A 23,494-nucleotide genomic window follows, 5' to 3' on the forward strand; every position below is an offset into this window, starting at 1 on the left:
TTGTTGCTATTGCTGTTTTTAGAAGATACCATCTTGGCCAGTTTGGATTTTGTTGCTATTGCTGTTTTTAGAAGATACCATCTTGGCCAGTTTGGCCAGGATAACCCCTCAGATGGAAGCAAAAGCATTACCTCAGATTCTTCAAAGAGGGCAGATGAATATGTTGCTAGGAGTTAGGGCTTTGTTATGATATCCTCTTTCTAATTGGGCCATTAAGCTGTGTTACAGGAGAAAATAATCAAAATGATGTTTTGTGTGTGTGTGTGTGTGTGTGTGTTTATTTTTTGTTTTTTTGTGGGTGAGAGACCGAAAAGGTTTCTTGACCTTTTTTAAAATTGAGCTTTGTTCAGGTTTTTCTCATTCCACTTCTTTCCCTCTTGATTGTTTTGAAATTTAAAAACTAATTTTCTGTTTTTTATTGCTTGTAGTGAGATTTAACTATGCATATTTAAGTAACGAAGTCTAGGGTTAAGAATATGTCCCCCTTGGAATGGGAGGCATAATTTTAAGTGAAATAACTCAGAAACAGAAAGGCAAATACTGCATATTCTCACTTGTAAGTGGGAGTGAAATAACATCTACACATGAACACAGAGTGGAATAATAGACATTGGAGACTTGAAAGAAAGGGAGCATGGGAAGGGTGTGAGGGATGAGAACTTACTCAGTGGGTACTATGTATACTATTTGGGTGATGGTCACAATAAAAGCCCAGACTTCAAACTGTGCTGTACTTGTACTCCCTAAATCTATACAAATAAAAAAAATTATAAATAGTATAAGGATTTCAGAGTTTGGTCTGGTTTTTCCCTTCCCAATTTTGTATTATTGTCTAATATTTCAATTTACTATTATTTTGTATTAACAGTATTTATTTGGATTTATCCATATGTTTATGATTTTTCACATTTACCTTTCCGAGTTGCACTGCAGACATCCCTTGAAATCATTTTCCTCCTTTGAGTATATTCCTTAGAAGTTCCTTTAGAGCAAATATCTTGGTTGTAACTTAGTAACTAACTTGTAAATACTTCTGTTTTCTTTCTTGCGAGGTAATTTTGCTGGGTGCACAATTCTAGGTTGATAGTTATCTTCTGTCAGTTAGCCTATTGTTGCATTGGCTACTATTTTTCTGATAAGTCTGCAGTGATTTTCCTTTTCTTTGTATTAATGTCAGCAAATTAATATGATTCAAAACAGTAGCTGTTATGTTCTTTATCATTGTACTTTCAGGACCTTCTGTTTGTCTTTGATATTCTGTAATTTCATTACAATGTATATGGCTATTCATTATTTTTATTTAACCTGTTTGGTATATATTTATGTTATGCTTCCTGGATCTGAGGATCCATATTCTTTTATCAGTTTTGAAAAGTTCTCGGCTATTACCTTTTGAAATATTTTTCCTGGCCAGGCATCATGGCTCATGCCTGTAATCCCAGAGCTTTGGGAGGCTGAGGCAGATTTATCACTTGAGGCCAGGAGTTTTAGACCAGCCTGGCCAACATGGCAAAACCCCGTCTACTAAAAATACAAAAATAAGCTAGGTGTAGTAGCTCATGCCTGTAGTTCCAGTTACTCAGGAGGCTAAGGCAGGAGAATCACTTGAAACTGGGAGGCGGAGGTTGCAGTGAGCTGAAATTGGACCACTGTACTCTAGCCTGGGTGACAGAGAAAGATTTTATCTCAAAAAGAATAAATAACACATAAAAATATTTTTTCTCTTCTATCTTTCTATTTTTCCTTCTGAGACTCCATTTTGACATATGTTAGTTCAGAAGCTGGCAAACATTTTATGAAAAGGACTTCACAGGTCTTTTTTAGACTGCAGAGACTACATGTAGTCTCCAATGCATCTTCTTTGTTGTTTTTTGGTTTCACAGTACAAAATCATTCTTAGCTCACAACAAAATATACGCTTAGGAAAAACATGCTAGACTTTCTTTTCCATCGCTTTTAGTCTCATATTTTTTGTATCTTATCTTTTTGCATCATTCTATATAAAATCATTTTATTTATCTTCCAGTTTACTAATTCTCTCTTCAACTGTCTCTAATCTTGTATAGCTTATTCACTGAGATCAACAATTATATATTTTTATTGCAGATGTTTCCATTTTTTAAAATTTATAATCCAGTATCCAGAGAATTCCACTGGCTGTGGGTGAATTTATTTTCTCCGTAAAGATTTGTTCTCAAAGCAGAAGCCCCAGAGAGAGCTTTTCCACCTCACTACTGTTCCAAGGTTTCTTATTACCCTTGTCTTTGCCATAGAAATCTGGTCTTGGGGCTACGTTCCCTATTTTCCCTTCCTGACTTCCATAGGTGAGCTCCCTGCTATATTGGACATTCGTTTCTCCAATTTAGCTCCTGCATCTGCAGCCCGGCTCTGGGATGCCCTGGACTATCCTGGTCAGATGCTATCGTCTTGTCTTCCAAACCCAAGCTCTTGGCTGCTATAGCTGTGGGTCTAGTCAGCATCAAGCTCAACCAATATTTGTTGTTAATAGGTTTATTTGGGGGAGCAGAGGTCATTGCAGACCTCTGCTACAATTTGTAAGAGCAGAGCTACTATAAAAAGTGTATTCTGTTCAGGGTACACTTGCTATAGAGATGGCTGGTTCCTTGGAGCTTCTAATCATTTGTAATGCTAGAGACATCCATATATCAGTTTTGTATTCAGAAAAAAGAAATTCAGAAAGTCTTTTCATGAGGCATTCTTCATTAAATAAGGAAGTCTCAAAAATATGAGACTAAAATAAGGAATAAATAAGGAAGAAATGACAAGATATTTAAAAATATTTTTCCATATATTCTTTGCAGAGTATTGTCAAATTTATTGTTTTGAGGTTCTTTTTTTTTAACTTGATGCCATTAGTAAGATAAACATTTTTTTAAATGAGCAACACTTTAGTTGAATATTTTGAATGTTACTCTGTACTAGCAATGAATTTGATTTTTGGTGTAGAAACTTTGTGTAGTAAGTGTGTTTATTTTTCTTAATTCAGGAAAATGTCTAATCAGCCCAAGAAGTATGAAGCTCAGAATATAGCCAATTCAACAGAAGAAAGTGATGCTTTTGACATTGTTACTATTCCAGTTCCCTCAGAAGAGCCTCAAGAGTCAGATCAAACTGAAGAGCATGAATCTGGGATAGAACAATTCAGTGAGAGCCATGCAATACATGTTGAGGAGCAGAGTGACCGAAGCTTTTCAAGCCTGGAACCAGACAATGAACAACTCATGAAAGAGGTTATATCACCAAGACAAGTTTCATATACTCCACAACATCATGAAAAGCAATATGCAATGCAGAGTCCAAATGATGATAGTTTGGCATTTCTGGATAAAATAAAGGCTATAAAGGAGTCTTTGCAAGAATCAATGGAAGATTCTCTAGCAACAGGTGCTGCCTAAGGAAGATAGGCTATTTCATTTTCTCATTTTGAAGAATGATTGTGTTTCTTGTTGGCTTATTTTCGCTTAAAGATTTGTTTTATATTTGATATTCCTTTCCCTTTCCCTCATCCACCAAACTTCCAGAGTTACTTTGCTTGAATCTCTTAACTATTTGTGAAAGCTTCTGTATTCTGCATTATCTATTTTTCATCAATGAATGATCTTCATTAAATTTAAAAATTGCTATTTATATATTTTTTCAAAGAAAGTAGGTTTTAAAAATGTTTATGACCTTTAAAAATGATGGAGAAATTGTTGACTAAAATGCGAATTATTCACATGCCAATTTGGAATTAATTGTTGTATCTAAATAGCAAGAGGTGGATAGGTGGATGGGAACTTGACAATAGATTTTCTAGTTTCATATCCAGTGCTCGCTTATTCTACATGTTATGTTGCTTTTCCATATTTCTGTAGTCTGCTTAGTGTTACCTTATATTTTCCTTCAGAAAAATCATTGTTTTTCATTGTAGGTTAATTTTAAAGACATAAAATAATGTTGATATCATAATAGTTATTATTACATTCTTAATAACAGCAGAGTGGCAGCAGCAATAAGGTGGTTACACAGAGAACCATTCTACTTGCATGGTTAACTGACTGCTCCTTTTCCATCTTGTGAATGAGTTGTGAGAGAGTTTCTGCCTACAGAGTGGAGAACATGAACCATGATTTAACAACAATAATAACAGCAGCTTAGTTTGGCTGGTAAAATGTAGCTTTTGAATCTAGTGGGGTAGTTTACCCTTGTGTGATGTGTCCATATAAGTAAAGAATGAAAAGAAGGAGAGAAAACTACTGAAGCCTGATTATACCTGACTGAAGCAGGTGTCTCTCAGTTTTAGTATTTAATGTAAATTTGGGTTTCATTTTTGGGTATTTCTGTCATTCCCTAATGTAACTTACAGCAAACACATGGTGATTTTTTTTTAAAAAAGTTGTCTTGGTCCTGTACCTCGTGAGCTTCACAAATCCCTTGACACATTTCCCCTTCCCAAAGCTTAAGAAGTCACTATTGTGAAAGTTTTAAAATTGATTATAGTTTTTTGCACTGAGAAGACAATTAAAATAACCTTCTCATGGTTTGCCATCTGAGAAAGTGTTCTCTTTGTTGATAGAGAACTGTGAAAACAAGTTTTAACAAGCTCAAAGAACCTTAGCATTACCAGTGCCTACTTAAATTTTGTCACGTTATTGATAAATGTCTTATTTTTAGCTTTATGATAACTGTAATTTCAGGAAAGGAATGTACAAAACTTTTTTGACCCACAGTCTTTATTCTATACTCCATCTTTTTACATCTTCTCTATTAAAATTTGAAGTCTGTAGATGTAAAACAGTTTACCCATATTAATTACTTTTTACATACCGTATTTCCCTCCTGTATTTGTGAACAGATAATCATTTTATAATAATATTTAAAAAATTTTTAATATGTAAGAATCTTGATTCTCTTTTTTCTAGAGGGGATTGAGCCATATAATGTCCCTCTTTGTGAAAAGTAGTTATAGTGCATTTCTAACTTCTGGGACATTGTCTGTCTCAGGTCTCTCTTTCCTAAATTCACTATGCCAAAATGCCTAATTTCCTGGGATGTTTCCTATGCTTATATCTGAACAATACATACCAGGTATTGAACATTAGAGCTAATTTTTGAGATTATGGATTGATTTTCAAAGCAACTAAATGTTGGCCACTACTCCTTATAGAAAATTAAAAGTAACTGTTATCATTGGGGCGCAGCAGGGAAACACTAGCAAGAACAACTTGCATTTTATATAATTAAAAATTAACACATAATTCTGTATCTGTTTGTGGACTGTAGTTTGCTGACCTTTGCTGTATTTAACTATAATTCTTTCTTTTCTCTTTTAATTTACAGTAAAAGTTGTACTTATTCCAGTGGGCCAGGAAATTGTAATATCTTTTAAGGTTGATACCGTTCTTAAATATCTCAAGGACTATTTTTCACACTTATTAGGTATCCCACTTTCTGTACTGCAAATAAGATACTCAGGTAAGTTTGGAGGCTAATAAAACATATCAGGACTTTTCTAGTTTTAAGATGTAAACAATCAAGATCTTTGATTTTAAAAAGTAAATACCTTGATACTAATTGAACATTGTGGGTTATGCATTCACTCTTTCAACACATATTTAGTAAGGACATACTTTGTTCTAGATACTTTGCTAAGAAATGAAGATACAGAGAAATGCGAAATAAGATTCCTGTTCTAAAATTGTTTACAGACTAGTAAGGAAGAAGATGCATGCAGTAGCTACCATGTAATGTGTAAACGCTTTCATGGAAATATGCACAAAAAGCTGTGGGAACAGGGGAAGGAACTTGGTCTATTCTAGAAAGTTTCATTTAATAAAAGTGATAATAATTGTGCCAAGTCACAAGGAGGTGAGAAAATGTGAAAGTTTCGGGAAGTGTTAAGAAGTGTTCAGTGGCTGGAAGTAGATTATATATGGGTAGTGGGAGGAGATGAGATTGAAAAAATGGATGATAAAAGAGAATGTGTAGAACAGGAAGAGGACTGAAAATGATTTACGAGTGTTCTGTACATTAAGGTCAATTCACATTTCCATGATGATAGGTATATTTATATTTTGTGGATGATATTGAACAGCCCACTGAAGTTATATAATCTTGTGTCATGAGAGGACATAGTGTTTATTAACTGTTACAGTTTATCAGACTAACCTACCTAAATATATGTTTTTATAGAATATGTCTGAACAGATCCTAATATTTTAAATAGTTTTGATATTGACTTATAATGATGCCATAAAAAGATTCCAGAGAAAAACTATTTAATTTCCAAATTATTTAAAAAAATGTATTATAGTAAATGTACTCCAAAAGTAAGATGTTCATGTGTTCAGATAAGTGATTGTTAAAACTTGATTTGGTATACGAAAGCTAAAATTTAAATAATTATTAGTAATAATGATTATGACCATATTGTTGGTGTTGGTGACTAATTTATTGACCATATACTGTGTGCTGGCGCTTCCAAAAAATGTTTTGCCTACCTTATAATTTAGTCAACACAGCAGCCTTTTGATGTAGGAATTACTAGTAACTCTTTTTTCAGGAGAAGGAAACTGAAACTCAGGAAACTTAAGCAAAGTCATAAAACTTGTAAGTGGCAGAGTCTGAACTTAAATGTAGGTATGACTTCAGAGGGAATTTGAAACTACTGTGCATTAATTATAAGGTGAAGTTCAAAATTGGATGAGAGAGCACTTTGAGATTGTAGTAACCAGCTAGTGGTACTTAAGGATTTATCTGTTCTTTGTACTTCATGACCTTTCTTCTTTAAGTACCAGGCATCACCACTGGGTAACAGGCTTATGCCAGCAGCAATTACAAAAGAGCTTGATTCTATGCCAGCCATCCTCTAAAGTGCTTTCTGCTAGTACTAGAACTTGAGCTTCAGTTTGGTGGGATTAAACCCATTACAGAAATAAGTAGAGAAATAAAGGGGGCTGTGGGGACCCTGTATTAGTTTCCTATGGCTGTTCTAACAGTCACAAATTTAGTGGCTTAAAGCAGCACATATATTTCGCTTATAGTTCTGGAGGCAAAAAATCCAAAATTAATTTCATTGAGATTAAGTCAAGGTGTCTACAGGGCTGCTGTCCCTCTGGAGGCTCCAGAAGAGAATCTAATTCCTTGCCCTTCCAGCTTCTAGAGTTGCATTCCTCGTATTTCTTGGCTTATTAGCCCCTTCCTCCTTTTTAAAAGCCAGAACTGTAGCATCTTCAAATCTCTCTCTGCTTCTGTCATATGGCCTTCTCCTCTGTCATCAAATCTTCCTCTTCCTCTAATAAGGGGACTCGTGATTACATTTATAGCCCAACCAGATAATCCAGGAAAATCTTTCCAACTCAAAATTCTCAATAAAATCTGCAAAGCCACTTTTGCCGTATAAGGTAATATTCATAGGTCTGGGAGATTAGAATGTAGACATACTTGGGGCAGTTATTCAACCTATCATAAAGTCCATATGACATTCATGTTAATTTTGTTTTTTTTTTGAGATGGAGTCTCACTCTGTTGTCCAGGCTGGAGTCAGTGGCATGATCTTGCTCACTGCAACCTCCACCTCCTGGGTTCAAGTGATTCTCCTGCCTCAGCCTCCCCAGTAGCTGGGACCACAGGCACACGTCACCATACCAGCTAATTTTTACATTTTTAGTAGAGATGGGTTTCACCATATTGGCCAGGCTGGTCTTGAACTCCTGACCTCGTGATCCACTCGCCTCACAAATTGCTAGGATTACAGGTGTGAGCCACCACACCCAGCCCTCATATTATTTTTTTAACTGAAGAATTTAGGGTGTGAAGTAGAAACTCAAAGATCTTAGAATGTGCTTTCTTGAACATAGCCAAAATAGACTACAGATGCTCATCAACTTATGATTGGGTTATGTCCCAGTAAACTTATCATAAATTGAAAACATCATATGTCAAAAATGCATTTAGTAAGCCTACTCTACCAAATCTCAGCTTAGCCTAGCCCTCCTTAAATGTGCTCAGAATAGTTACATTAGCCTACAGGTGGGCAAAATCATTTAATACAAGGACTCTTTTATAAGTGTTGAATATCTCATGTAATTTATTGCATACTGCACTGCAAGTGAAAAACAGTGATTGTGTGGGTAGTCGAAGTATGGTTTCTACTAAATGTGTATGGCTTTTGCATCATCATAAAGTCAGAAAATTGTAAGTTGAACCATTATCATTGTAAGTTGGATTATGTAGTGGTGTCTGATGGATTTCTAAGCATAAGTAAACCTTTTGCAGTGTTCACATTTCTAACTGCAATTTAGAAGGACCATAAATTTTGAAGATTAATATAGACTCCATCAATGAAGTTTCCATGACACAAAACAGCAGCCAGTCACATAATTACACTTTTGTATGCCTTAAAATAGAGAAAGAAAATTAGTCAATTTGCTGAATACACCAGTGGCTGGTTAGATGCAGGAGGAGTGAGTAGAAATTAAAACAATAACATCATAAAAATTAAGCAATGTATACTTTTTCTAGCACAAAACTGAGGCTTACCTCTACCATGGCATGAATTAATTTATATGAGTTTCTGATTATGAAAAGAGAGAAAGTAAGGGATTCTGCATATATGCTTCTCTGTACTGGGGGTGATATGGTTTAGATTTGTGTCCCCACCCAAATCTTATGTTGAATTGTATTCCCCAGTGTTGGAGAAGGGACCCTGTGGGAGGTGATTGGATCATGGGGGCAGATTTCCCCCTTGTTGTTCTTGTGATAGTGAGTTATTATGACATCTGGTTGTTTAAAAGTGTTCAGCACCTCTCCCTTTTCTCTCTTCCCCCTTCTCCAGCCATGTAAAACATGCCTCCTTCTTCTTCACCTTTTGCCATGATTGTAAGTTTCCTGAGGGCTCCCCAACCATGCTTCCTATACAGCCCATGGAACTGTGAGCCAATTAAAACTCTTTTCTTTATAAATTACCCAATCTTAAATAGTTCTTTATAGCAATGTGAGAAAGAACTAATACAGAAAGTTTGTACCAAGAAGTTGGGCATTACTGTAAAGATATCTGAAAATATGGAAGCAGCTTTGGAACTGGGTAATGGGCAGAGGTTGGAACAGTTTGGAGGCCTTTGGAGAAGACAGGAAGATGGGGAAAAGTTTGGAACTTCCTAGAGAGTTGTTAAATTGTTGTGACCAAAATGCTGATAGTGATATGGACAATGGAGACCAGGCTGAGGTAGTCTCAGATGGAAATGAGGAACTCATTGGGAACTGGAATAAAGGTCACATGTGCTATGTTTTAGCAAAGACACTGGCAGCACTGTGTTCTTGCTCTAGGGATCTGTGGAACTTTGAACTTGAAAGTGATGATTTAGGGTATCTGGTAGAAGAAGTTTCTAAGCAGCAAAGCATTCAAGATGTGGCCTAGCTGGTTCTAACAGTGTATGGTCATGTGTGAGCAAGGAGATGATCTGAAACTGGAGCTTACATTTAAAAAGGAAGCAGAGCATAAAAGTTTAGAAAATTTGTAGCCTGACCATTTGGTAGAAAAGAAAAACCCTATTTCAAGGGAGGAATTAAAGCAGGCTGCAAAATTTGTATAATAAAAAGGAGCCAAATGTTAATGGCCAAGACAATGGGGAAAATGCCTCAAAGTCATTTCAGAGACCTTCATGGCAGCTCCTCTTGTCACAGGCCTGGAGGCCTAGGAGGGAAAAATGATTTTGTGGGCTAGGTGCAGGACCATTCAGGACACTTCTGCCTGTGTCCCAGCTGCTCCAGCTCCTGCTTTGGCTAAAAGAGCTCCAGATATGTCTCAGGCCATTGCTCCAGAGGGTGGAAACCATAAGCCTTAGTGGCTTCCATGTGGTATTAAGCCTATGGGTGCACAGAGGGCAAGAATTGAGGCTCGAGAGCCTCTACCTAGATTTCAGAGGATGTATGGAAATGTCTGGATGTCCAGGCAGAAGTTGGCTGCAGTAGCAGAGCCCTCATGGAGAACCTCTACTAGGGTGGTGCAGAGGGGAAATATGTGATTGGAGACCCCACAGAGTCCCCACTGTGGCACTGCCTAGTGGAGCCGTGAGAAGAGGGCCACAGTCTTCCAGACTCCAGAATGGTAGATCCATTAGCAGCTTGTACTGTGCACCTGGCAAAGCCACAGGCGCTTAGTGCCAGCTCTTGAGAGCAGCCATGTGATCTGAGCCTTGCAGAGCCACAGGGGCAGAGCTTCCCAAAGCCTTGGGAGCCCACCCCTTGCATCAGTGTGGCCTGTATGTGAAACGTGGAATCAAAGGAGATTATTTGAAATTTTAAGATTCAGTAACTGCCCTGCTGGGTTTTGACCTTGCATGGGACCTGTAGCCCCTTTGTTTTGGCTGATTTCTCCATTTTGGAATGGGTATATTTACCCAATGCCTATATCTCCATTATATCTTGGAAGTAACTAACTTGTTTTTTATTTCATAGGCTCGTAGGTGGAAGGGACTTGCCTTGTCTCAGATGACACTTTGAACTGTGGACTTTTGAGTTAATGCTGAAATGAGTTAAGACTTGGGGGACTGTTGAGAAGGGATGATTGTATTTTGCAATGGGAAGACATGAGATTTGAGGATTTGAGAGGGGCCAAGGGCAGAATATATGGTTTGGCTTTGTGTCCTCCCCCAAATCTCTTGTCAAATTGTAATCCTCAGTGTTGGAGGAGGGGTCTGGTGGGAGGCGAATGGATCATGGGGGCGGATTTCCCCCTTGCTTTCTTCTTGATAGTGAGTGACTTCTCATGAGATCTGATTGTTTAAAAGTGTGTAGCACCTCCTCCTTCACTCTGTTTCTCCTCCTCCGGCCACGTAAGATATGCCTCCTTCCCCTTTACCTTCTGCCACATTTTCCTGAGGCCTCCCCAGCCATGATCCTGTACAGCCTGTGGAATATTGAGCCAGTTAAACCTATTTTATTATTTTTTTCAATACATAGTTTTGCTGTCTTGCTCAAGCTTGAGTTCAGTGGCGTGATCTTGGCTCACTGCAACCTCTTCCTCCCAGGTTTAAGTAATTTTCTTGCCTCAGCCTCCCGAGTAGCTGGGATTACAGGAGTGTGCCACCACAGCCTGGCTCAGTTTTGTATTTTTAGTAGAGACTGGGTTTTCCCATGTTGGACAGGCTGGTCATGAACTGCTGGCCATAGTGATCTGCCCACCTCAGCCTCCCAAAGTGCTGGTATTATAGGCGTCAACTACCATATGTGGCCTAAATGTCTTTTATTTATGAATTATTCAATCTCGGGTAGTTTTTTATAGCAATGTGAGAAAGAACTAATATGAGGGGTAGGATGGGTATTAAAATAATTATCCTTCCTCTTGATGTGGGTATGTCCTGTACTTACGTTTAACGCATTGCGTTTTTGTTGTTTTTTTTAGTAGAATGAACGTTTAGTATATTATTTTGCTCATACCATAGAATGTCTTTATTTTTTAAATGTTTGTGGAGTTTCATGGTTATCATATATTCCTGATAAACTGAGAGTAATACAGTGTTATTTATAATGTCAAATTCCTGCTCAAAAATGCCACTAAAACTTACTATTATGGAGTTGTCTGTACTAACATCAGAGCAAGAAGTAGAAACTATTAATAGAAACTATTAACACTATATTTAATAATTAAATAATATGTGTTCCTATGAGTAAATATATTAATACTATATTTAATAATTAAATATGTGTTCAAAGTTTCAAAGTTCACCTTTGATATTTTCCATCTCCTTAAAATGAGAATGTGCAATTAGCCATTTCTAGAAATGGTGACTATAGTTAATAATAATATATTACATATTTGAAAATTTCTGAGAGAATAGATATTAAGTGTTCTTACCACAAAATGATAAGTATATGAGGTAATGGACATGTTAATAGCTGTATTAAGCTACTTCACAATGTATACATAGTTCAAAACATGTTGTACACGATATATACAATTTTTAATTTGTCAATTAAAAAACAAAAAATAAAATCAATGAATAGCCATTTCTTTGTCATAAAACTTTAAAAATTTTATTTCAATTTTTAGGAAAAATTCTTAGAAATAATGAGACTCTAGTACAACATGGAGTTAAGCCACAGGAGATTATACAAGTGGAAATCTTTTCTACAAATCCAGATCTGTATCCAGTCAAAAGAATAGATGGATTAACTGATGTCTCTCAAATCATAACTGTCACTGTCCAAACTGGTTTGTTATTTGATGTCTTTTAGAGAAAGTATTTTTGAATCCCTTCTTGGTTGAACTTTCATTGAATCTTGGTTTTATCTCTCAGGCCTTGATCGGTACCAGCAGGTAGCTGTTGAGATTGTCAAATCTGACTTTCACAAACCATTTCTTGGTGGATTCAGACATAAAGTAACAGGAGTAGAATATCACCATGCTGGAACACAAACTGTACCTAAAAAGATTCCCGAAAGACTCAGTGTATTTTGTAGGGATACACAGGTAATGTTTTCGTTTTTCCCTTTAGGTTTTTGAAGGCATAGGCTCAATAATTGTACTGTATGACTCTCTCAAATTTCTCTTAAGTAATTATATGGCAATTAGTAAAAGAAAATTAACTTACATATGTAGAAAAACTCACTTATGTGTGTATATGGGGATACTTATTTAAATTTTTAATGTTTTTCTTTTAGACAGTTTTTCAGAAAAAAAATCTCCAACAAACTACAAATACAACGTCCACACAGATGACTAACATTGGTGTATATGTATCAAATATGACTGATAAACTGGTAACACCAGGAAAGTATTTTTCAGCAGCAGAATACCATGCTCAAAGACTAAAGGCGGTGAGATAACTTTTATTGTGGATGAATACTAAAAATTGGATACATAAGCCAGTTGTTCTGAGTGTGTCTGTTTCTCCAAGCCACATTTGCTTGAGAAAGAATGCTCATGAGTATGGGTCATGTTTCACTGCTAACAAAGCAGTCTTTATCTCCATGTAAAGAACCGGAATCCTGAATGCTCCTAATCCTTCCTTTCCTCTTAGGGAAACCCAGCTTCTTTGTGTATTGTCTTTGGCCATTATTAGCTTTCTTAACACTGCTGTCCCTTGGCCTGAACGCTTGTCACAGTGGAATCACCAAGGAAACTTTCCAGACTAATTGAAACCAAATAGGACAGTAGTCGATTTTCTCTAATATTAACATAGTCACTCCAACTCTGTTTTATTTTTTGCATGGTCTATCATTTTTCATTCTTTTACTTTCAACCTATTTGATCTACCTCCTACCATCAATTTACTGTGAGTAAAAATGACCGGAAAGCAGTGACTTTAAGAGATTTTGATTTTCAAATGACAAGAAATCTGGGGTTAGGCTATTCAGCCCGATATCTTTAGAGACAAACTTGTAGTGAAAAAAAGTTAAATCTGTTGACTTAATTGCCCTGAAGGAAACAATGTACCAGGGGAACCATGGGGCTAACTTTACAGCAGGGTTTGTCAGTGCCAGTTATTCCAGCCTGATAATTTTTTACTTTTTCAGTCCAAACTAATTTTCACCAAATAAAGGAATATGTGAAGTTATTATATCATTTGGGGAAAAGTGAAGTTTGAGTGGGATTTAAGGGAAGCAGTATCCTGATAGTCTCAATGCAAAACAAGGGTGTGTATAAATGGGCCAACATTAGGTCTGGACTGTGAAGTTGACCAAGGTCACCTTCCTTTGGAAACAAAGTTAAAGGAGATGGGAAATGTTTATTTGAAGTTCTCTGAAGTTCAGCACCTTGGTTGCAAATCGAGGCTGCTTCTCTCTGTCAAAGTGATGTACAACCTCTAGGCAAGAGTGGAATGTTTCTTTCTTACTGGTCTAATTTCAAATAGGAAAGTTTCTGATAGTTTATGAATTTAGAGAACAAAGTTTCTCAGTGAGTAAGAAAATAGCAGTCACTCAAAGAAGGGGATTGTTAAAATATTTTATAGTTGTAGAGTGTCCTTGGGAGAAATACTGTTTTTGTTGATTTTGTAGCTGACATTATTAGTGCCTGTTATTCTAGCCTGACAATTTTTTACTTTCTCAGTCTAAATTAATTTTTACTTTCTTACTATACTGGGCATGGGTGGTGACTATGATGTCATCAGAATCATAAACTGCTTTCATCTTTCTACTCCATTAAGCTCATCATGAGCTTGTTACTGTATGAAGATAAAATGGTTGACTAATTTTCATCATGCTTGCATTCCATGTGAGAAGAAGGGAAAAGTCAAGGCAGCATGTTCCATGAATGCCACCTTCAAGGATTTCCCTAGAAAGCCCCACCCAGTGACTTCTACTTGCATCCCACTGACTTGAATTATGTCATGTGACTATCCCTACTGCAAAAGTGTGTGATAAATGAATTTTTAAAGTACCATATCATTGCTCGTCAATGAGATTGAGATCTTTTTAGTAAGAGAAAGTAGAGGAGAATGGATATTAGGTAAGGAAATGGAAATTGCTGTCATTTTCCATACTCCAAAAAATGATATTGAAAGAATAAAAGTATAAATATACAAGGACAGAGAATATGTAAGAAGAGTAAATGTCAGTTGTGGTTTTTTTTTTTTAAGTTTTAAAGCAGATGGAGAAGTGTTAACTTGACTTACCAGAACAGAGGGAGTGAAAATCTAAATGCCTGCCAACGAGGATGGCATCAAGAACCAAATAGATTTGCCCCATAGAGTCTTGCAAGGTGAATTGGAGGTTCTGTGGGAGGTGGAAGTGAGGTGTGACCTGTAAACAGAGGGATTTGTTAAAAGCTGATATAGGGAGTACATTTCCATTAAATAAGTTCTTTTAACTTTGATTCCTTTCTACTTGGGTCATGTTTATTTTTTTAACAGGTTTTGAGTTCACTATTTACTATTTTAAATCTTTCTTGTTTCAAGAAAGATGTTATGTGTGACTACTGATATTTTTGGGCTCATTCTTGCTATTTCATTTTGTTTTATTTACTAATTATTCTTATTTGTTTATGCTTTTTTAGCCTTTTCTTTTTGTTGGTTTGATTAAATGTTTCTTTTTTTGTTCTTTTGTAGTTCAGAAATAAGTATTTTATTTTTTCTAGTGGTTATGTTACAAAAAAGGGGTCCCGATCCAGATCCCAAGATAGGGTTCTTGAATCTCCCACAAGAACTAACTCAGGGCAAGTCTGTAGAATAAAGTAAAAGCAAGTTTATTAAGAAAGTAAAGGAACAAAAGAATGGCTACTCCACAGACAGAGCAGACCTGAGGGTTGCCCGGTGCCGGTTGCCCATTTTTATGGTTATTTCTTCATGATATGCTAAACAAGGAGTGAATTATTCATGCCTCCCGTTTTTAGACCATATAGGGTAACTTCCTGATGTTGCCATGGCATTTGTAAACCATCTTGGCGCTGGTGGGAGTGTAGTAGTGAGGATGACAGGAGGTCACTCTTGTCGCCATGTTGGTTTTGGTGGGATTTAGCCAGCTTCTTTACTGCAACCTATTTTATTAGGAAGGTCTTTATGACCTGTATCTTGTACTGACCTCTTATCTCATCCTGTGGCTTACAATGCCTAGCAGTCTGGAATGCAGCCCAGTAAGTTTCAGCCTCATTTTACCCAGCTCCTATTCAAGATGGAGTTGCTCTGGTTCACACGCCTCTGACGGTTACTTATACATATTTTTTAACATAACTAAATTTTTTATATCAAGTGCATATCTAATCAGGCTATATATTGTTTCCATGAATAAGTCAAGAACCTTATTAGGCTTTTCTTCATTTCCTGCCCCTTCCTTTCATTGTTTCCTCTTTCTAGAAGCTGTCAGGATTTTCACTTTATCCTTGGTATTTGGCAAACTTATTGTAATATGCTTGAGACTTGATGATGGACCGTGTCTGAGAGTCCATGTCTTGCTGTGGGAAATATTCCTCTATTATGTTTTTATGAATTTCTGTAATCAACTTTCCTCATTTTGTCTGGAACTTATCTCAGAAATATTTTTGAATGAGGCCAGATGCCGAGACTCAGGCTTGTAATCCCAGTACTTTGGGAGGCTGAGGTAGGCAGATCACTTGAGGCCAGAAGTTGGAGACCAAGCTCGGCAACATGGTGAAACCCTGTCTCTACTAAAAATAGAAGAATTAGCCAGGCATAGTGGCACGTGCCTGTGGTCCCAACTGCTCAGGAGGGGAAGCATGAGAATCACTTGAACCCAGGAGGCGGAGGCTGCAGTGAGCTGAGATCACGCCACTGTACTCCAGCCTGGGTGAGAGTGAGACTTTGCCTAAAAAGAAAAAAAAAAATTAAAAAAAAAAAGAAGAAACATTTTTGAATGCTGGGATTTATCTTTCATGTCTCTTATTTTTCATCATTCATTTAAATTTTTATGAACCTTTGTCCTGCATGCTAAAAGATTTTCTCACCTAATTTTCTTGCCTACTTATTACTTCTTATGTTCTGCACATTCTGCAGATCAGCTTACAAGAAACTACTAGTTCTCTGTCAATACCCATTTTTCCCTTCTCCTATTGTAGTAGAGCTTTATCTGAGCATGTGGCTGCTCCACTGATGACCACATTTCATCACCTCCCTTGTGTATCAGTGAGGCCATATAACTAAGACCTGGACAGTGAGATGTGAGGGACAATGTGAGCCACTTACAGTTATCATTCTTAAAATGCTCTTTGCTCCTTTTCCCTCTGTTTACTGGTTGGAAGCTGGTAAGTGGACCAGCCATCTGGGACATATAAGTAGGAAACCAATTGTTAAATATGACAGAGCTTTCCTACCAGCCCTAAACTGCTGTGCTGATCCGTGGATTGTCACGTGAAAGGAAAAAAACTTCTGTGTTTAAACAAATGTGTTTTGGTGTTTTAGATAAGTTTAACAAGTTTAGTAGCACTTAGGCTGATCCGTATTCTATTAATTTTTTAAATTTCAAAAATAAAAATTTTGCCAGTCTTTTTTCTTGGCTCATTATATTATTTTATACTGATAGCCTTTCCTTTCTCTGTGAAAATATTAACTATATTTAGTCTGCTCTTGTATTTTCTTTTGTTTTGATTTACTCTAGTAGTTCTAAAACTTTATTATAAGCATCATCTGGAGGGCTCATGAATATATAGAATCCTGTGCTGCCCCAGGAGTTTCTGATCAATAGCTCTGGGGTGGGGCCTGAAAATTTGCATTTCTAATAATTTTCTAGATGCTGCTGATGTGTTTGAGATTCTTAATGTCCAATGTGCCAATAGCATATTGGTTCACCCAGTCTGACCCCATGATTTTAGGGGACATGTAAAGCTTGATTATGGGAGAAAGCTAGTTTTCCAGATGGGGGCTTTTTTTTTTTTTTTTTTTTTTTTTTTTTTCTAAATTTGTCGCACAGGCTGGAGGTCACAGGGCAGACTGGCTGTTCACAAGGCAGATTTTTTTTCTTCATTCTGGGTATCACCTGGGACACTCACCACTCTTCCCTAGGGACGAATATCTCTGTTGCTCCTTGCCTAACTATTTTACAGGAACTTATCCTTTTTGCATTTTTTAAACAGTCACCTGGTTAGTGGCCATTCTGCTCAGATCATCCATCAGTTTTGGGCTTAGAGCAGTCCTAGAGCCCCTTCTGTATTTTCTGACTTGCTTCTCCAGTGCATGATTAGGTTACAGACTCTTTCTTCAATTAATTCTACCAGCCTCTTTTGTTGAAGGGATTCTTCAAAGTTTCTCTTCTTTTGGGGGACCCCTTTAGTTTGATCCAGTATCTTTGCTGATATCTGCTTTACATAGTTTTTCTATAATTATTAGGCATTAGGATGAGAGTAAGGGATGCATCAGCATAAGCTCTATCATCTGACCTCTTCACATTTTATTTTTATTTATGAGTTTAATAAAATTATAAACTCTCAGGAAAAAATGATAAACTCTCTCAGCTATATCATAGACTTTTTGAGGGTTTAGTACTATGGTGTACTTCCAAACATATTCATGTTTGATACAATTTAATAAATATTTGTTTGCTTCAGTCTCCATTTTATCTGACCTGCCTTTGATGGTTTCAACACATACCTACCTGATGTGCATTTAGGAAATACAGTTTTGTTATAACCATGAGCCTAAGCTAGTGGCATTTAAGATAAGATGGAGATAATTAATATTTATAACAATAATAGTATTGAGGACTCATGATGTATCAGGCTTGGGTTAAGCACTTTATATGTATACTCTTATTATCACTGTTTTACACATGAGGGTGCTAAAGCATAGAGATGGCAAGTAACTTATCCAAAATCAAACAACTAGTGAGTAGCAGAAGGAAGATTCAAACTAAGTTTTACTCCAGAGTCTATTCTGTTAAGGATTGTACTAACATCTTTCTGTGAAAGTGTATTTGGGAGAATTCAAAGTCAAATACCAGTGACATGCATTATACATGTTTTTTATGTTAGTGTTTGTGAAAATATCTATTTAGTCTAGGGCTAAAACTAGACTCAGTATTTTCTTATGGAATTGGAATTTAAATAATCATCATTGCCTTTAATATCTGATCAAAAAGTTGATGATAGACACTTTCTATTTCCTTTTAACTATAGGTGATAGTGATACAGACTTACTACAGGCAATGGCATGCTAAAATCTTCGTAGAGGATTTAAGAAGACAGAAAAGCTTAAGGTTGGAATGGGAAACACAGCAAGAACTAAGGAAGATAAGAGAGAAAGAAGAATGGATAAAATTGGACTATCACCGGAGGCATAATCCTAAAACAAATGAAGATTTTGAATTTCTTTATAATGCATTAGAATGTAAGTTTGACAAGGCTTTGCAAAAAATATTTTTAAATTTTTCATTAATAGGAAAAATAGATTTACTGCAGACAAAAGGAAGGTTATTATTTTAGGGAGATGTCTTGGAGATTTGCACTAGAGAATTTTGAAAGATGAATACTACTTTATATTTGGAATAAGAATTAAGGCTGAAATGAAATTAGAAATGCTTTTATATTAACAAAATGTACATACTGCTTTGTGAATTATGCAGTTTTAGTATATTATTTCGTTTGGTCCTCATTCATGTGAGATAAAGAGAGAAAGTACTGTGTAATCTGGTTTTCTTGTGGTTTGGGAATTTGTGAACTCAAAGTTGAGTTGTTCTTTAATCCCTCAATCCAGTATCCTGTCTGATTTTGCTCTTTAGAGAAGGGGCTTGGCAATATTTTAAAAATTCCCCCTTATTAATAATACTATATAAATGTATATTCTCTACACCTTGACTTTTATACCTTATTTCTTCTACAGTGTATGTGCTAGTCATGGATAAATTAAAAGTTTCAAATATTTGAATAAGCCAGGCACTCTTTACTCAGGCAGTAGATACACCATTCCCCTTCTCGGAAGTGTTTCTCCATTGCCCACCTTTGGATCTCAGGTTAAATGTCACCTCCTTAAAGGTTTTTGTGAATGACAACATAAGTTGGATATCGTTTTGTCATTTTATGGTCTTCATTGCACCTGAAACCTTTCATTTATATCACCACAGTTGGTAATACTACGTCTTTTTTTCAGTCTCAGTTATTTCTTAGTAATAATACATCTTTTGTTTAACATTTATTTATGCCATGAGGGAATAATTCATTTATTTTTTGATGAGCTGTCTTCTACTGTGCTTAGCTTGTATGCCCAACAAATGTTTGTAAAATGAATGAATGAATAAAAGGAAGAAACCCAGGGTTGTACTAATGCAACTATCTCTAGCTTCTGCTTTGCCAGCGGTACCTGGTAAGGTGGAAATAACTGAAGCAGAAGAGTTATGTAATACACCAGATATCTGAGAGTGGAGAAATTAGACCCTTATGAAGACATGGAAAAATTTAAAACCTAGAAGTAGCCTCAATTGACTTTTGTAGTTGAATGGGATATTTTAGTCCAAGGAAATAAGTTTTTGACTTCTCTCTGATTATTTATAACACTAAGCAAATTTTCTTCCATTCGTTTGTTTCATTGCATACTATTTTTTTTTGTAGATGTTATATGTTCTGTTCCTGAAGTTGCAGTTTCCTTTCTAATTGGATACATTTTTAAGCATCAGATATTGAGTCTGTTTTTATAGCTATAATATTCTATTTACCAAAAATAATATAATTAAACATTAGGGCTAATAAATAATATTAATAAATTCATTTTCCTGGTAACATAAAAATTGAGTGGCTTTAGGAATATTTACAGCTTATGGTAAACATTTACAACTACTATGGTAGTTTTTGAGGTAACTGTTAAGCCTGTTCCCTAGAATCGTGTGTCTGTTTTCCCTTTTATCCTAATCATATCATCCTCTGAAAATACTGCTTATTTTACTTTAAACTTCACTTCTACTTCCATTTTTTCTATCAGAAAATAACAAAGATTATTTTTAGCCAGGTATCTATGAAAGGTCTTATTGACAAGTTTAAAACTAACATTCTATTAGAGCAGAGCTCTATTAAAATAATATTCTAAATTCATATGTGACTAAAGGATACTTGTGTGGTTAACAGACAACTGTGCAAAATAATAGGAAATATGTTGAATGAGCTTCTGCCTTTTCTAATTATTAGTGGTGTTAATTAGGACAAGTTACTCACTTCTTCCAAACCTCAATTTCTTCATCTATAAAAGGGAATTAATAATTTTTGGCATGTCTACTTCAGAGGGTTTAATAGAGTAAAAAGGATAAAATATTACATTTATGAAAGTATTTTAAAAAGTTCAAGGACCTATACATATGTGAGCTATTGTTCTATGGCAAATGATTTTATACAGAATTTTCATACTAAAGTAAAACAGATATATTTTATATAAGTCCACATATGATTTATATATGGAGGAAAATGAAATACGTGAAGTTTCTTATATAAAAGAGACGTCTTTCGGGTTTTTCTAGTCCTAAAATTCTAAATTAAAAGCCTTGGAATAATAATTTTTAAGTTCTGTTAAAAAATCTGTGGTTCACAAACTCAATAATTTATATTGCTCTTCTGTAATTTCATTTCATATTCATAACTCCATTCCTTGGAACTGCTGCCCTCTTGTGGCTCATAATGATAATTGTATACCTTGAGCTATAATTCATAATATGAAACTTAACTTTTTCTTAAGGTAACCTGTTTTTCAGTAATAAAAGCAAAATGATATCAATTTAAGAAAATAAACTTAGCTGTATAAGGTAATATGTCAAAGATGAAGCTATCTCCAGGCAATAATATTTGATTTTTATGTCTTTTTATAGCAATATGTTGAAGGTGATCTCTTTTATCGTTCTGAATTGTCACTAGGGCCATTACTTGGAAAAAAAGGTGCTAAGTATCCCATATTCTAAATAGAATAATTGGGGTCGTTTTGTCTGTTTAAAAATTTTATATAGGTACAATTATGCAGAATAGAATTTTTTGCATTTGTTTTTCAAAATTCAGTGTTGTGTCATGATACCGATCCTTTTATTGTGAGTAGTTGCCCTTTGTTTATTCTCGTTTCTGGATAGTGTGCCATTGCATGGATGAGCCATAAATTATGTATCCATTTTACTGTGGATTTGGTCCTTCCCACCCCGCCCCCTACAACTAGTTTTTGGCAAATATAAGTAGTACACTTTGGTGAATATATATATATATATATTCACCAACAGATGTTTGTAGTAGTACTACTTGTGTATATGTACACACACACACATGCACACACACACACACATTTCTCTCAGGGTGTTAACCTAGCAGTGGAATTGCCAGATCATAGGATATACATAATTCAGCTTTAGCGAATCTCACCAGATAGTTTTTTAGAGGTTGTATCATTTTAAACTCCTATGGAAGAGTATGAGAGTTTTAATTGCCCTGTCGTCCACTCCAACATTGGACGCTTCTGTCTTTTTCATTGTAGCCTTTCTGGAGGGTGCTATCAAGCTGCCTTATTTTTGACTGAGGCTCCAATAGGTGAGATATCAAGATACCAGAGTCAATGAGAGTCAATCTCTCTCTCCCTCATAAAGAATTTACAAAGGAAGTAAAATAGGACCTATTTATTGGTTCATGGGTCACTTAACAAAATAAAAGGTATAAGAAGGGCTAGGAGAGATTTGAAGAGGTTAGTAAGGTAGGTTTTTTTGGAGAGAGCCATTGCTCTCCATTTGGGGAGAGCCATTGCTAGTGAGAGGAGCTTCAAGGGAGTACTCTTGGTGAGCTTTGAAATATCCCCTGTGTTTGGGGAACAACAAGGATTGTTGCCTGAACCTTGACCAGGATGGTAGACTGGGGTCTGACTCTAAACAAGGAAACCCAGAGAACTAGAGGAGGGCTTTCAGACTTCTTTGATGTTGGAGAGTGCAGCTGCATTATTTATAGCACTCCCAGGATTTTTAAAACAGAGATGTATCTTTGTTTTCTATCAAAAGGGGACTATACAGTAGAGAAAACAAGAGAGAGTGAGCATGCAACAGGGTAATTTGAGGTACTCTTGGTCCTGTTTAATAGGGCCAGCTATAGAAATGAAGGGATCTTGTCAGAAAGAAGCTTGAAGTGAACAGCTAGTTTATCCCTAAGTGGCTACCTGGAGTGCAAATACATCTGTCTTGGGCCAGGGGAGTTGCGGTTCAGCTCAAGAGCCTCAGGATGGTGAGTTTGAATCATCTGACAGGCCTGGAGAGTGGGGGTTTATCCAGCCAAGTAAGAACTGCTCCTTCCCATTCACTCATCTCCCAAAGGAGTACAGGGGAGAAACAGCAGCTAGTGGTGAGGAAAGGAAGTGAGAGGTGAGGGTGTGTTCAGAGGATCTACTCTTTTCCCACAGTCTTCAGGCAGGTTTCCATTCTTTCAGTCTTTGGCATGTCTTTTCATTCTTTCAACAGTGTATTTCTTAGAGCAAAAGGTTTTAATTTCAATAAGTCCTATTAGTTTCTTCTCATGTGAATCATGCTTTTGGTGTTATATCTAAAAACTCATCACCAAACTTAAGGTCCCACAGCTTTTCTCCTATGTGTTCTGGAAGTTTTATATTATATTTTGAATTTAGGTATGTTATCCAGTTTGAAATAAACTTTGCATGAAATGTGAGATATGTGTTGAGATGAATTTTTAAATTTTTTGCTTTTGAACATCCAGTTTTCCTTTAGCATTTGTCGAAAACACTGTCATTTCTCCATTGTATTGCCTTTGCATCTTAAAGATCGTAGTCTATTCGGGCTACTATAACAAAATGCCATAGACATAAATAACAGAAATTTATTCTTTAGAGTTCTCAAGTTCGGAAACTCCAAGGTCAGGGCACCAGCCGACTCCGTGTCTGGGGATGGTTTGTTTCCTGGTTCGTAGATAGTGCCTTCTCACTGTGATCTCGCATAGTGGAAGGGATGAAGAGCTTTCTTGGGTCTATTTAATAAGGGCAATAATCCCATTCATGAGGGTTCCACCGTCATTATCTGATCACATCCCCAAAGGCCCCACATCCTGTTATTGCCTTATCTTTATATACTGTCAAACTTGATTTGCCAAAATTTT

At 36.1% G+C, this 23,494-nt stretch overlaps 1 protein-coding gene across 1 annotated transcript in view; it reads left to right on the forward strand.

Moving 5' to 3' along the window:
- Nucleotides 1-23,494, forward strand: part of IQUB (IQ motif and ubiquitin domain containing) — a 91,306-nt gene that overhangs the window by 16,289 nt on the left and 51,523 nt on the right. Inside the window, exons 2-7 of the mRNA XM_011995953.1 lie at nt 3,008-3,405; nt 5,341-5,475; nt 12,053-12,214; nt 12,300-12,472; nt 12,664-12,819; nt 18,566-18,776. Of these exons, the coding sequence (XP_011851343.1) occupies nt 3,012-3,405; nt 5,341-5,475; nt 12,053-12,214; nt 12,300-12,472; nt 12,664-12,819; nt 18,566-18,776 (1,231 nt within the window). The 5' untranslated portion in view covers nt 3,008-3,011. The remainder of the gene's footprint in view (nt 1-3,007; nt 3,406-5,340; nt 5,476-12,052; nt 12,215-12,299; nt 12,473-12,663; nt 12,820-18,565; nt 18,777-23,494) is intronic.

The sequence above is a fragment of the Mandrillus leucophaeus genome, unplaced genomic scaffold, assembly GCF_000951045.1.
Source record: "Mandrillus leucophaeus isolate KB7577 unplaced genomic scaffold, Mleu.le_1.0 Scaffold5, whole genome shotgun sequence".
NCBI classification, from domain to species: Eukaryota; Metazoa; Chordata; class Mammalia; order Primates; family Cercopithecidae; genus Mandrillus; species Mandrillus leucophaeus.